The sequence below is a fragment of the Carcharhinus amblyrhynchos genome, chromosome 6 (assembly GCF_965287045.1).
Source record: "Carcharhinus amblyrhynchos chromosome 6, sCarAmb.v2.hapA, whole genome shotgun sequence".
Classification (NCBI taxonomy): domain Eukaryota; kingdom Metazoa; phylum Chordata; class Chondrichthyes; order Carcharhiniformes; family Carcharhinidae; genus Carcharhinus; species Carcharhinus amblyrhynchos.
This window is the reverse complement of record NC_137329.1, coordinates 52,332,780-52,347,784: the sequence shown is the minus strand read 5'-3', so window position 1 is coordinate 52,347,784 and position 15,005 is coordinate 52,332,780. Positions and strand designations below refer to the sequence as shown.

Sequence of the window (15,005 nt, the reverse complement as noted above, 5' to 3'; positions counted from 1 at the left end):
TCCTATATCTTATGATTTTATCAGAAAATGTAGATACCATCCACTCACTGAGGGGGAAATTTGACCCTGCACTCTCCATGCACCTGATCAGTGGATAGGGGCCAAAATCCCATGAGATTCAAAAAGCGTGGTTCAGTCCAGCGTGACCGCACTTTCCGATTTTCATTGGCCCTCGCCAATGATGTATTCAGGTTCACACCCATAATCTGCAAGAACCTGCTGAATACATTTGAATATTAGAACCAAATTATTGCCCCTCGCAATAAACCCATGATTTTATGTTGGTGAGGTTATACTTCACAGAATTCATAGAATCCCTACAGTACGGAAGGGGGCCATTCGGCCTATCAAGTCTGTACCGATCACAATCCTATCCGTGCCCTAATTCCCATAACCTCACACATTTACCCTGCTAATCCCCTGAAACTACGGTCAATTTGGCATGGCCAATCCACCTAACCCGCACATCTTTGGATTTTGGGAGGAAACCAGAGCACCCGGAGGAAACCCATGCAGACAGTGGCCCGAGGCCAGAATTGTACCCGGATCCCTGGAGCTGTGAGGGAGCAGTGCTAACTACTGTGCCACCATAATGTAAGGAGGAACTTTTTATGCAGAATATAAGGATGGCCTGGAATTCACCTACCTACGAGGTTGGTGGCAGCAGATACGATGAATGATTTCAAAAGGAAAGTGAATGCTCTTTTGAGGAAATAAATTGGTAGTGGTGTGGGGATGGTGTGGGAGAATGGAGCTGATTGCTATATGGAGAGCTGACAGGAGTTTGATGGGCTGGATGGTCTTTTTTTGTGTTCTAAGGACTCTGAACGGGACTTTATGGCTCACTTGAGTGAGACCAGGAATTCCTACCCAATGTTAACAGACATTTCTGTTTTCTGCCCCTCGCCATTCCGATTCCATGGTGGGCAAGAACAGAGTATTCAGGTGTCTGAATGGGATTTTCGGGCCATTCCCTAATCTTCTGATCCTACCGACAGCGACCCCCTCTCATGAGTTGCCCAGTGACGATGCATGCAAACTGGGGACAACGGTGGGACAAACAGATCCCGCAGCTGGCCTCTGGTGCCCCACATCCGCTGCCGCAAAACATAGCAGGGATTGGGGGGTGTGGAGCCATAAAAAATCCTACCCAAAAACTCTGTGGCTAGAATTTTCACAGAGGAGGTGATTGGGACTATGATCTCAGTGAAATACCAGCAAATGGTGGAAGTAGGTCCTTTAGTGGCCATTAGTTGGGCTTTATTGACCCAAGGCCAGGCGGCCTGTCCAATATCTATTCCTTGTAGGCAGATAGACAACGTATATAGTGCCCAGTCAAACCACCTGTTTTTATAATCCTTCCCCCCACCCCTTGTCTGCGAGCTCACTCTATTATAATCCTGACCTTTGATTCGGACCCTCTCTCCTTGAAGAGGCAAAAAAAAGAAAAAAGGAGGTCTATTTATGATTATCCATCCCCTCAATACCTAGATTTTGCTTAGGACTGAAGCAACAGATCAGTGAAATCCTAAGCCTATTACATATCTGAGTTTACAAGTAAAGAGGGTGAATATTCACATCTAAAACATTGCCATTAGTCTAACAACCAGACATGTCAGAGAGGTTCGGAATAATTTTAGGTTTTAGCTAGCCCCACCACTCAACCTTCAAACTCATTGCTAGATTCACTGGGACAGAAATACTTAGGAAGTGGAGTATATTTTCCCAATATACTGTATCTTTTTGCAACCAGCTGCCGAGAGATGTAACGTGTCTGATCTGATCTCTCACAATATGCAGGAGTAGAAATTTTGTAGGTATTAGTGATGTAAAACGATAGCTTTTATATCAGAAGTACTTTCCCTATCAAAAAATTGCTATCTTTTGAATGGCAGTAAGGAACTTTGGATCAGATGAAAACGAACTCCATTACCAGGTTCAATAAATATTAAAACTCACATCTGAAAGAAGGCTTCTTCTGCTTATTAGTGTCTGGGAAATGCACTCTACAAAGCGAATCTCCTCTCCTCTTATAATGAGCAGTAACATTGAAAAGAGGATGTGTCTAGGCGCTGTTACCTGCAGTGTAATGGCAATTCTCAGTTAGAATGCTGTTTTCCCATTGAACATTGATTTTGAGTGGTCCTAAGCCCACGCAGCAGAATTGCTGCAATAGATCTGACTCCGCAGGCCTACAGCAAATGTGACTCAAGTGTTTCAGCAGCAAGACCAATAGTCAGTGGTCATACCAATAATCTAGAAATGGTAGTGTAGATTAATGGTGTGTATTTACTTTACTCTCAGGGAACTCGTCCCTTAACAGCCACATTCTCACATTGGAGTCTGTAATGCGCAAAATGAACACAATTGAAGATATGCATGAATCAAAGACTTGTCTAACTTACTTGGAAATGAGATAAAATGAGCTCACTCAGCTCCAGTATTTGGGGTAGCATGGTGGCACAGCAGCCCCACAGCACCGAGGACCTGGGTTCAATTCCAGTCTTGGGTGTCTGAGTGGAGTTTGCATGTTCTCGCCATGTCTGCATGGGTTTCCTCCAGGTGCTCCAGTTTCTTCCCACAGTCCAAAGATGTGCAAGTCAGTTGGATTGGCCATGCTGAATTGACCCTTAGTGTCCCAAGATGTGTAGGCTAGGGGAATTAGCAGGTAAATATATAGGGTTACAAGGATTGGGCAGGGTTGGGCCAGAGTAAGATGCTCTGTCAAAGAGTTGGTGCAGACTCGATGGGCTGAATGGCCTCTGATTCTCTGATTATATGATATTATGGTGAAATTGGTGGTTTGCTATAATGCATTTTGTATCTGAGTTATTTTTCCTGATTATTTGACTGTTCTGACAGTTGATGCTCCAATTTGCCCTGTTCAAATCCCTTTTTAGCCATTGCCAATTAAGAACTGCTATTCGTCAAAACACTATTAATTCCTATTTTTATTTTGTAACCTGTGTCAGTATGAACTAACTCACCCAGGTCAGATATGTCACAAATTAAATGCAATGCCATCACAGTCTTGACATGGAACATACCCTTGTAAGTTCTGAGTCGTCTTGTTTCTTCGTGTCTTGCTTTCCAAAGACCTACGCCTGCTGCTTGAGTATGGTATACCTTCAGTGTTTCATGCGTACTTCCAACTAGTGCTGCAGACTGATTGGATGACATAAAAAGAAGCCAAACAACCTTCCACTACTCTGGCCTTGGGAATGGAGAAGACAACAGGAATTGTACAACTCCAGCGCATTTCCTTCATTTATCCCGACATTCAGTTGCAAGGGCTTAATTGAAATGAACTTCACAAAGTGCTGACTGCTTTCTGAATGTTTCCCATTTGCTACATTGAGAGGAGTTTAATTATTTTAACCCACCAAAGCCTACTCTTCCCAACTCTCCCCATCTAATCACAGAAATGCATCAACTTCAGTTGACCTTTCAGCAATAGATGGTGGGATTTTCTGGCAACGCTTGCCCCAAGACCAGAAAGTCCCACCTGAGGTCAATGGACCTTTGCACGGTCCACCGTCTGCTCCTCTTGCTCCACCCATTACGATTCCAGTGGCAGGCAGGACGGAAAAATTCCCTCTAGTCTTTTTAAAAATTTGTACTTGGGACATAGATAATGCAGACCAAACCCGATTGCCCTCAAGAACATAGAACATGATGGTGATGATTCTCCTTGTGGTGATGGTGCTCCCACCATGCTGTTAGGTAGGAAATTCCAAGATTCTGGATCAGCATCAATGAAGGAACATCCGTATATATTCAAATCAGGATGCTCCATGACTTGGAGGGAGACTTGGCCATGGCAGTTGCTCCCACAAAATTGCCACAATTGTCCTCTTGGCCATAGTGCTTTCAGGAGCTGGGAGAGTTACAGAAACATAAACATAGCAATGTAGAAAATAGATGCAGGAATAGGCCATTTGGCCCTTTGAGCCTGCACCACCATTCAATATGACCATGGTTGATCATGCACTTTCTGTATCCCACTTCCATTTTCTCTCCATACCTCTTGATCCCTTTAGCCACAAGGGCTACATCCAGCTCCCTCTTGAACATATCTAATGAACTGACCCCAACAGCTTTCTGTGGTAGAGAATTCCACAGGTTCACAACTGAGTGAAGAAGTTCTTCCACATCTCAGTCCTGAATTGTTTACCCTTATTCTTAGACTGTGACTCCCTAGTTCTGCACTTCCCCATCAGGAACATTCTCCCCGCATCTAGTCTCTCCAGTTCATGAGGATTTTATATATTTCTGTGAGATCCCCTCTCATTCATCTAAATTCCAGTGAGTATAAGTCCAGTCAATCCAGTTCTCTTCATATGTCAGTCCTGCTGTTCCAGGAACCAGTCTGGTGAGCCTTCACTGGACTCCCTCAATAGCAAGAATGTCCTTCCTCAGATTAGGAGACCAAAACTGATCGCAGTACTCAAGAAGGCCCTGTACAATGACAGTAAGACGTCCCTACTCCTATACTCAAATCCTCTTGCTAGGAAGGTTAGCATGCCATTAGCTTTCCTCATTGCCTGTTGTACCTGCATGCCGATCTTCCACCATAATACCCAGGTCACATTGCATTTTCCCTTTTCCTAAACTGCCATCATTCAGATAATAATTTTCCTTCCTGTTTTTGCCACCAAAGTGCATAACCTCACATGTATCCACATTATATTGTATTTATCAAGTATTTGCCCACTCAGCCATCCAGTTCAAGTCACCCTGCAGCCTCTTAGCATCCTCCTCACAGCACACACTGCCACCCAGTTTAGCATCATCTGCAAATTTGGAGACATTGCATTCAATTCCTTCATCCGAATCACAAATGTATATTATGAATAGCTGGAGTCCCAGCACTGAACCCTACAGTACCACTAGTCACTTGCCTTCCACTCTGAAAAGGACCTGTTTATTCCACTCTCTGCTTCCTGTCTGCCAACCAGTTCTCTATCCATGCCAATAATTTACCCCCAATACCATGAGCTTTAATTTTGCTCACGAATCTCTTATGTGGGACCTTGTCAAAAACCTTTTGAAAGACCAGAGATGCAACATCCACTGGTTCACCTTTGTCCACTCTATTGGGCACATCCTCAAAAAATTCGAGAAGATTTGTCAAGCACGATTTCCGTTTAGTGAATCCAAGTTGACTTGGACTGATCCTATCACCACTTTCTGGATGCTCAGTTATTACATTCTTAATGACTGACTCCAGCATTTTCCCCACCACCAATGTCAGGCTAACCAGTCTATAATTCCCTGTTTTCTCTCTCCGTCCTTTTTTAAAAAATGGGGTTACATCAGCTACTCTCCAATCCACTGGAACTCTTCCAAAGTCTCAATCACCAATGCATCTATTATTTCTAGGGCCACGTCCTTGAGTACTCTGGGATGCAGAGCATCCGACCCTGGGGTCTTATTGGGTTTTAATCCCAGCAATTTTCCAATACAATTTCCTGATTGATAAGGATTTCCTTCAGTTTCTCCTTCATGCTGGACTTTCTGTCTCTGAAAGGTTATTTCTGACCTCCTTAGTGAAGGCAGATCCAAAATATTTGTTCAGTTGGTCTGCCATCACTTTGTCGCCCATTATGAATTCACCTGATTCTAATTTTAAGGGATCTCTGTTTGTCTTCACCGTTGTCTTTCTCTTCACATATCTATAGAAGCTTTTGCAGTTAGTTTTTAAGTTTTCTGCAATCCCACCTCCCCCAGGACCAGTTCCAATGTCCAAGGAATTTGAATTCCTCCTTCTTGCATCATCCCTCAAGCCATGTATTCGTCTTAGCTATCCTGACATTCCTACTCTGAGATTACTATCGTTAAGAACATAAGAACTAGGAGCAGGAGTAGGCCATCTGGTTCCTTGACCCTGCTCTGCCATTCAATAAGATCATGTTTGACCTTTTTGTAGACTCACCTGCCTGCTCACCATAACTCTTAACTCCTTTACTGTTCAAAAATTTATTTATTCTTGCCTTAAAAACATTCAATGAGGTAGCCTCAACTGCTTCACTGGACAGGGAATTCCACAGAGTCACAACCCTTTGTGTGAAGAAGTTCCTCCTCAATTCACTCCTACATCAGCTTCCCCTTATTTTGAGGCTATGCCCCCTCGTTCTAGTTTCACCTGCCAGTGGAAACAACTTCTCTGCTTCTATCTTATCTGTTCCCTTCATAATTTTATATGTATCTATAAGATCTCCCCTCATTCTTTGGAATTCCAATGAGTATAGCCCCAGTCTACTCAGTCTTTCCTCATAAGCCAACCCTCTCAACTCTGGAATCATCCTAATAAATCTCTGCTCCCCTCCAGAGCCAGTATATCCTTTCTTAGGAAATAAAGAGAAAAAAGCAAAGAAAAACAACTTACTAGTCACTAGCCAATCAATTAATCTGCTGGCTGTGGCATCACAGTTCAATTTCTTTCTACTTCTCACTGCTCTCAAGTTTCCTTCACCAGTCCACCTCTCCACCCATCCCAAAGGTGAGCGCCTCTTTCCACTTAGCACTGAGGTCCACTCAGCTACAACTTTCTGATGCCCTCACACTGGCTGAATCTCACTCCGGCTGCAGTCATTCTCCACCAGAGTGCATTGCCAGTGCTTCCTGTAGATCATATAGACTGCAGCCACAGTGCACCACTATCGAGTCCAGAAATAGGGGCTTTTCTGATGTAGTCCAACCAAAGTTATTGAATTCTGTCCACTAGGAGAGTCCCAGTATCCGGTCCCTGTAGATATTCTGGACTACTGGGGTCCATACTTTAGGATGATTGGCAAGCTGCAAGATGATTGGGTAAAATATTGGGTCAAACATTGGCAGCTATGGTTTTGGTCAGTTGAACTAAACCCAAGGCAGATTCTTAAGGACGTGGAATCTACCCGTGTAATTTTCAGGTACCTTAGTTGTGGCCATTACAAAGATTAATGCAAGTTAGAAATCCCAAATTAAATAAATTAAGATAATGGATGAGATTTTCCAGCCATGTTCACCCCGTAACGAGAAAATCCCACCCAAGATCCATGGGCCTTTGCATGGTCAGCCCCTCGCCCACTACGATTCCCATGGCAAGTGGAACAGAAAGATTCACCCCATGTTTTACTCAAGGAAAATAATTCACAATCTCTGGGCCATCTTTATAATTTGAAAATTTGTCACCATGGGCCTGATTTTACCATTTTCATTCTAAATACTGAATCTGGACACAATTCAGATCCAACTTGGAAATCTGCTTTCAGGTGCCCCGATTAGCACTTAGCCTGGAAAAATCGCCAGCCTGAATCGCGCTTAGCATGCCTGAAATGATCGGAGCTCTGAACTGCGCATTTGAAAAAGCGCGCCCGTGTCAGATCGTTCCCGAGCCACAAAAAATGGAGAAAGTGGCCCAGGGTGAAAAGCAGGAGTGACGACCCCACATACATCACTCCCACCCCTACAACATAACTGTCCCCCTTATCCACCCACCTTGCCGCTACCCAGACCGATCGTGACCCCCTGCCCTCTTCTCCCCCCACTGATCACCCACAAAGTGGCAGCGGACACCCCCTGTCCTCCTTACCAGAGATACATCTTATTCACCTCCCTCCTCCCCTCCTCCAAACCAGAGAATGATCTGGTCTCACTCCCCGCCACCCCCCCACCTCCCCAAGAGAATGATCTGGCCTCACTTCACCCCTCCCCTCCTCCTCTCCCCCAGAGATACAACTGACTTGCCCCCCCCCCACCACCACCTAAACCAGACAACGATCAGGCTTCCCTTCTCCCGCCCCCCCAACCCATCAGAAAATGATCTGACCCACCTCTCTGCCTCCACCCCCACTACTGATCTGAGTCAGAGAGCCACTGGAAGCTCTGAACTCACCTCTTCAGCAGCTGGAGTGCCTGAAACAGACTTTTATTCTGCATGTCCATTTCGGCGTGATTCCAGATTGGTGAATGCAGTGGTAAAGGGGGAAATGCTGATAAAGTTGACGGGCAGTTCATTAATTCACTTTAAATGCACACAAATACATTTAAATCACCGTTGAGCCTGTTTTGGGAGTGAATCGGATCTCGGCCATTCTCAGGCCTCAGTAAAGTGGCCATCTGCATGGGCGTAGATAGCGCTGATGGCCTCACACCTGAATTTAATGCATTTTCACGCCGGAAAACAGGTGCGACGCAATGGTAAAATCGGGCCCCATGTGTCTCCTTTAAAACTGGTTGCAGTGTATTCAATATCATCCCAGATAAAGAATTTCCAGATGAAACTGTTAATCAAAATAGCAGTTGAGTAAATCAAACTATTTCATTGGTTTGCAAATTGGACTATGAAATGCCTTACGATGTACCTTAAAGGCACTTCTTTTAAAATCCTTTATATATTTGGCATGGTGTAATAAAATTAGCAACTTATGTTAATTAAGATATTTCCAAAACTCTGGAGAATGGGTTATGGGGCTAACTAAAACAGATTAAAAGATTTCTAATTTTTCAACAAATATTATCACTGGACGTTTTCTCACTACTGGTCATACTTCCACTGGGAAGTATATAACACCTGTAGCGTGGGACTCGTGCTGATTTTGGGCAATCATACAACATACTTTATCAGTAAGCAGATGATACGTAGGCAAGGAAACAATAGGATAGTTTATGTTTGACCTCCTCTTGGAGGAGAAAATGACTTTGTGGAGGAGAAATTGCTCTAATAATGGGATGTTTGTGACACGGTACGGACTGGAATGATTATGGGTTGTCACAAATCACGCAAATTGGCTTATTACTGCTTGATATTATTCGTTATCACCACAGGTGATGTACCTCGATAGATGGAATCTGTCTGCTGATGGCAATTCCTGTAGGATCACCGCTCGGATAAATCACTAATGAGATCACATCTGAAGGATGTAGCTGAGGAAATAAAAGGCGTAGGAGAGTAGTTGACAGTATTCCCATGCGGACCACCAAAGAGCTGTGAAATTTAAGGAATAAGAAATGAGATGTTGTGCGGCTAATGTGGTTTTTAGAGAATGGACAGACTCTAAAGTTAAGTAGTAAATTCATCAATCAAACGCAACAACATGGTCATTTGGAGTTCTAATTTATAATCTACTTTTTGGTAGTACTTTCATCATCATTCCTCTGAGGCCCCATTTGTCCTCTCAAGTGGACATAAAATATCCCATGCTATTATTTTGAAGAAGACTACTATTTGGGGTGGCTCAGTGACAGTGGTTAGCACTGCTGCCTCGCAGTGCCAGGGACCTGAGTTCGATGCCCGACTTCGGTCACTGTCCGTGTGGAGTTAGCACATTCTCCCCATGTTTGCATGGGTTTCCTTTGGGTACTCCAGTTTCCTCCCACAGTCCAAAGATGTGCAGGTTAGATGGATTGGCCATGTCAAATTACATCTTATTGTTACAGGGACTAACTAGGGTAAATGCATGGGGTTATGGGGATAGGGCCTGGTTGGGATTGTGGTCGGTGCAGACTCGATGGGTCAAATACCTTCCTTCTGCACTGTATATTCTATGATTCTAAGAGAGGGGAATTTTCCTCAGTGTCATGGGTCATATTTATCCCTCAATCTACACAAACAAAGCTTTTTATCTGTTGAAAGTCACACTGCTTTTGTGGGAGCTTGCTGTGCACAAATTGCTGCCAAATTTCCTACATTATACAGTGACTACAGTTCAAAAGTACTTCATTGGCTGTAAAGTGCTTTGTGACATTCTGAGTTTGTGAAAGGTGCTATTATAAAGACCTTCCTAACAACACTGCAGGTGCACCACTACCGAATGGACATCAGCAGTTCAAGAAGCCAACTCAGCACTACTTTCTCAAGGGCAATTAGGGATGGGCAGTAAATGCTGGCCTTGGCAGTGATGCCCATATCCCATGAAAGAATTTTAAAGACTTTCTTTCCAATATCAAAGAAGCAGCCATAATTTCACTTCACCATCTGCATTAATTTCTATGATGATTGATTCCAGAATGAACAATGAATCCCAAATGTTCTAGATCATAAATCTTAATTGTTCAGCCAAGTATTCCTCAGCTGGCATTGTCAACCAATAAGACCTCATAATATAAGGTAGTTTTGTGGTTGGCTTCTCACCATGCTTTCTTACCTTGTGCCAGTTGACTCTATTGCAGTATTTCAAGCAGTGTTTATATCTTTATTACTGACCACCACAAAATTGCTTCCCACTTGTCAACGCATCATAAAAGGACTTGTTGAGTTTCAGATATTTGCACATTCAGGGTAAATTAGCGACAATCACCCCTCAACCTCCTGCCAGCTCTACAAATCATACTTTTAGACAGAAGGTGCCTTAAAAGACAAGGACCTCAAACATAGCCAATCATCAAGCCTCAAGGAACACCATGCCCATATGTTCAACTTGGCTGGGGGCAACCAACTGAGCAACTTGGTTTTCTTAGTCTGCTGTCCATACCACAATTACTGCCCCTCTGCAGCTCAGGAATGTTGTCAGCAAACCCTGCCTGGAGTCCCCTGTTGAGACTGATCAGATAAGCTTATATGCTACAATGAAATAACTAAATCTTCTGGAAAAAGAACTTGATATGCATCCTTCCAGTGCATACCCCAGTAAGATTTAATGTATATTATTTTAATAGAACATGGAACATAGAACAGTCCAGCCATCAATGTTGTGCCGAGCTTTGTCCGAAACCAAACTCAAGCTATCCCACTCTCTATCATTCTGGTGTGCTCCATATGCCTATCCAATAATCCCTTGAAATTTCCTAAAATGTTCGACTCCATTATCACAGCAGGCATCCATTCCACACCCCAATCACTCTCTGAATAAAGAACCTATCTCGTACATCCCTCCTATATTCCCTACCATGAACCTTATAGTTATGCCCCCTAGTAACATTTACATCCACTGTAGCTATGAACGTCCATTCTATATATCCCCCTCATCATCTTATAAACCTCTATTAAGTCGCCTCTCATCCTCTTCAACTCTAAAGGGAAAAGCCCTAGCTCCCTCAACCTTTCCTTATAAGATCTACCCTCCAAACCAGGCAGCATCCTGGTATATCTCCTCTGCACTCTCTCCAATGCTTCCACATCCTTCTTATAGTAAGCAGAACTGCACACAATATTCCAAATGTGGTCTCACCAAGGTCCTGTACAGTTGCAGCATAACCTCACGGCTCTTAAATTCAAACCCCCTATTAATAAATGCTAACACACTTTAGACCTTCTTCACAACTCTATCACTTGAGTGGCAACCTTCAGAGATCTGTGGATATGAACTCCAAGTTCTGTTCCTTCACATTCCTCAGAACGCTGCCGTTGACCCTATAATCTGCATTCAAATTTGTTCTACAAAATGAATCACCTCGCATTTAACAGGGTTAAATTCCACCTGCCACTTCTTGGCCCAGCTCGGCATCCTATCAATGTCTTCTGCAGCCTACACCAGCCTTCTACCTTATCCACTACTCCACCAATCTTGGTGTTATCAGCAAATTTACTGACCCATCCTTCAACCCCCTCCTCCAAGTCATTGATAAAAATCACAAATAGCAGAGGACCCAGTACTGATCCCTGTGATACACCACTGACAACTGGTCTCCAGTCTGAAAATTTTTCTTCCACCACCACCCTCTGTCTTCCAAGAGATAGCCAGTTACTTAACCAATCGGCCAAATTTCCTTCTATTCCACACCTCCTTACTTTCTTCATGAGCCTACCATGGGGAACCTTATCAAATGCCTTACTAAAATCCATGTATACAACATCAACTGCTCTACCTTCATCTACACACTTAGTTACCTCCTCAAAGAATTCAATCAAATTTGTGGGGCAAGACTTACTCTTCACAAATCCATGCTATCCCTGATTAAGTTGCATCTTTCCAAATGGTCATAAATCCTATCTCTCAGGACCTTTTTCATTAACTTACCAACCACCGAAGTAAGACTAACCAGCGTACAATTACCAGGGTCATTCCTGTTTCCTTTCTTGAACAAAGGAACAACATTTGCCATTTTCCAGTCCTCTGGCACTATCCCTGTGGTTAGTGAGGACCCAAAGATCAAAGCCAAAGGATCTGCAGTCTCATCCCCTGCATCCCAAAGAATCCTAAGATATATCCCATCTGGCCCAGAGGACTTATTGACCCTTTGGTTTTTCAAAATTGCTAATACATCTTCCTTCAGAATATCTACCTCCTCCAGTCTATCAGCCTGTATCACACATTCATCCTCAAAAACATGGCCCCTCTTCTTGGTAAACACTGAAGAAAAGTATTCATTCATCGCCTCTCCTATCTCTTCTGACTCCATGCACAAATTCCCACTACTATCCTTGACCAGCCCTAACCGCACCCTGGTCATTCTTTTATTTCTCCCGTAAGAGTAAAAAGCCTTGGGGTTTTCCTTTATCCAACCCATTAAAGACTTCTCATGCTTCCTCCTAGCTCTCCTAAGCCTTTTTTTGTAGCTCATTCCTTGCTAACTTGTAACCCTCAAGCGACCCAACTGAACCTTGTTTTCTCATCTTTACATATGCATCCTTTTTCCTCTTGACTAGACATTCAACTTCTTTTGTGAACCTCACAATGGTTTCCTCACTCCACCATCTCCTCCCTACCTGACAGGGACATATCTATCAAGGACATGCAGTATTTGTTCCTTGAACAAGCTCCACTTTAGTGATTAAAACAGGATATATATTGTAATAGAACAGTTAACACTACAGATAGTTATGCTATTGCAATTGTTGTTGGGGTATTTACTGTGCCCTAATAAACTGATGGTACTGTCATGATCATGTTCCAATACTATTATAATTTTAAATGTGTTAGTTGCAACTCTCTGAGATTGCTAATTCAACACAGAAAGATGACAGATTAGAAAGATAGTATCTTGCATCTGAATGAAAAGAGATTTTAGTCCTGGCACTAACTGTAAGATTATGCATCAAGGAACAGCTAATTGGTTTCACCGTAAAAGTTTGTTTTGCGACAAAGAGTCCAATTTATACTCTTGGAAGGCTAAGAAGGGTCAAATTGAGGCAATGAAGATAGGGTTTGGTTAAAAGGTATGTTCATTCCTGAAAGCTGGCACCTAGATGTAGCAACACAGTGGAACAATATTGGCATAGGTCATAGATTTCTTTTGCAGCGAGTGTATGAATGCTTTTGGATGATCTGGAACTGAGTCAGGATGTTCCCAAATCCTCCAATTCACTATGGTTATGACCCAAATTGTAGATTATTTCAAACCAAATCCTTTCTTTTGTGTAGATTCAGAGGAATGCATTCTCTGTGTTCTTCGATGAGAGATTCTCCATCCCACTGGATCCTTCCGCTCTTGAGGAGAACAGTCTGCGGTTTTCTGTATTCGGAATCGACGAAGATGACAGAAACATCAGCACCGGTTTGGCAGACTTGAAGCTGTCAGATCTGGATCTCAGCTGCCGTGCCTTCAATGCTTGGCTCTATTTACAGGATGTCAATAAGGTGAGGGAAGCATAAAAGAGGGAAAATGCAGCAAAGGCCAGTTACTCAGTGCAAACCATTTCTGACATTGCAGCGTGAGTTTCTTAAAAAGGGTCCAGAGGTTTCATTCATAATTCTTAACCTGCTCTGGTCCTTTTAACAATGTAATATAAGTTGAAAATGCCCCAAGTTTATAGCTAGAATCATTCTACGTGAAGTATATAATAATGATTAAGATTGCAATAAGACTTAAGTACATTGACGTATAACATCTTGATTGTGAGTTAAACATACAAATCGTAGCTGGAAGGACTGCAAGATAATTATCTGATGGTGAGGGGGTGTAACTATTTTGTAGTTATGGAGGCTGAGATATAGTCATTGTCAACGTGATGGCTACGGTGAAGTCGACTGACTAACTATTGGGCAAAAAATGTAATTAACAGCACTTGTCAATCAGCACAGCTCTGTCTGCAATTGTCTTTTATTTCTGTCTGACAGGCAACAGACACGGTTGGAGAAATCCTTCTCTCTCTCAGTTACCTGCCTACAGCAGAGAGGCTGACAGTGGTGGTCGTCAAAGCCAAGAATCTAATCTGGAACAATGGAAAGACCACATCTGGTAAGCGAAGCAGCCAGTGAAGTGAACTAGTTAGAAGGGAAAATGTTTGAAAAGTCCAGCCGTGTTCAACGCAGTACTTGATGCTTCATAAATTCATTTGAATTGTTGGTAGATGATCAAAATCCAGCAGTTATTACTTCCTTAGAATAGAATCTCTACAGTGTAGAAAGAGGCCATTCAGCCCATCTGTCCAGCAGAGCATTTTATCTAGGTCTACTCTCTGCCCTATCCCTATAGCCCCACACATTTACCGCACTAATCCCACTAACCTACCAATCTTTGAACACTAAGGGGTAATTTAGCATGCTAATCCATCTAACCTGCACATCCTTGGAGGAAACCAGGGCACCTGGAGGAAACCCACACAGGCATGGGGAGAACATGCAAACTCCATACAGTCATCCAAGGCTGGAATTGAACCCAGGTCTCTGGCGCGGTGAGGCAGCAGTTCTAACCACTGTGCCACACAAACCCTTCACATTGTGTGTATCATTTTGTCAATTCCAATGACGAGAACGTCATTCCTCTTACACAAAGACCAGGTACACAGGATATCAAGCCTCATAGATTTAGTAACTAAATTAGTTAACTAGATTGAAAATTGTTCTGGTTGACTAATAATTACCTGAATAAATAATGTGGCTTAGAATTGTTCACATACTGCAAATCTACAGATTGCTTCAGGTAATATGGTGAGGTGACAAGAATAGCTGGTGGGTAGGATAATGGCAGCAGATAGATTTTAACATGGATGATGTTTTTGCATCTCTCTTCTCAGAAGTTAGATGCATATTCTATCGAGGTGATAGTGAAAGAAAAAGGTAAGTGGGTGAATTAATCATCTGCAGAGACGCAGCCCAAACAAGAAAATCAGGAGACTGTACTTTCATGCAAGTGTAGAA

At 43.0% G+C, this 15,005-nt stretch overlaps 1 protein-coding gene across 2 annotated transcripts in view; it reads left to right on the top strand.

Annotated features, from left to right (window-relative positions):
• The window catches only part of syt12 (synaptotagmin XII), a 217,164-nt gene that overhangs the window by 189,556 nt on the left and 12,603 nt on the right, over positions 1–15,005 (top strand). For both annotated transcript variants that reach the window (XM_080190463.1, XM_080190462.1), the window contains exons 6-7: positions 13,287–13,502; positions 13,983–14,103. In XM_080190463.1, coding sequence (XP_080046589.1) covers positions 13,287–13,502; positions 13,983–14,103 — 337 coding nt within the window. The remainder of the gene's footprint in view (positions 1–13,286; positions 13,503–13,982; positions 14,104–15,005) is intronic.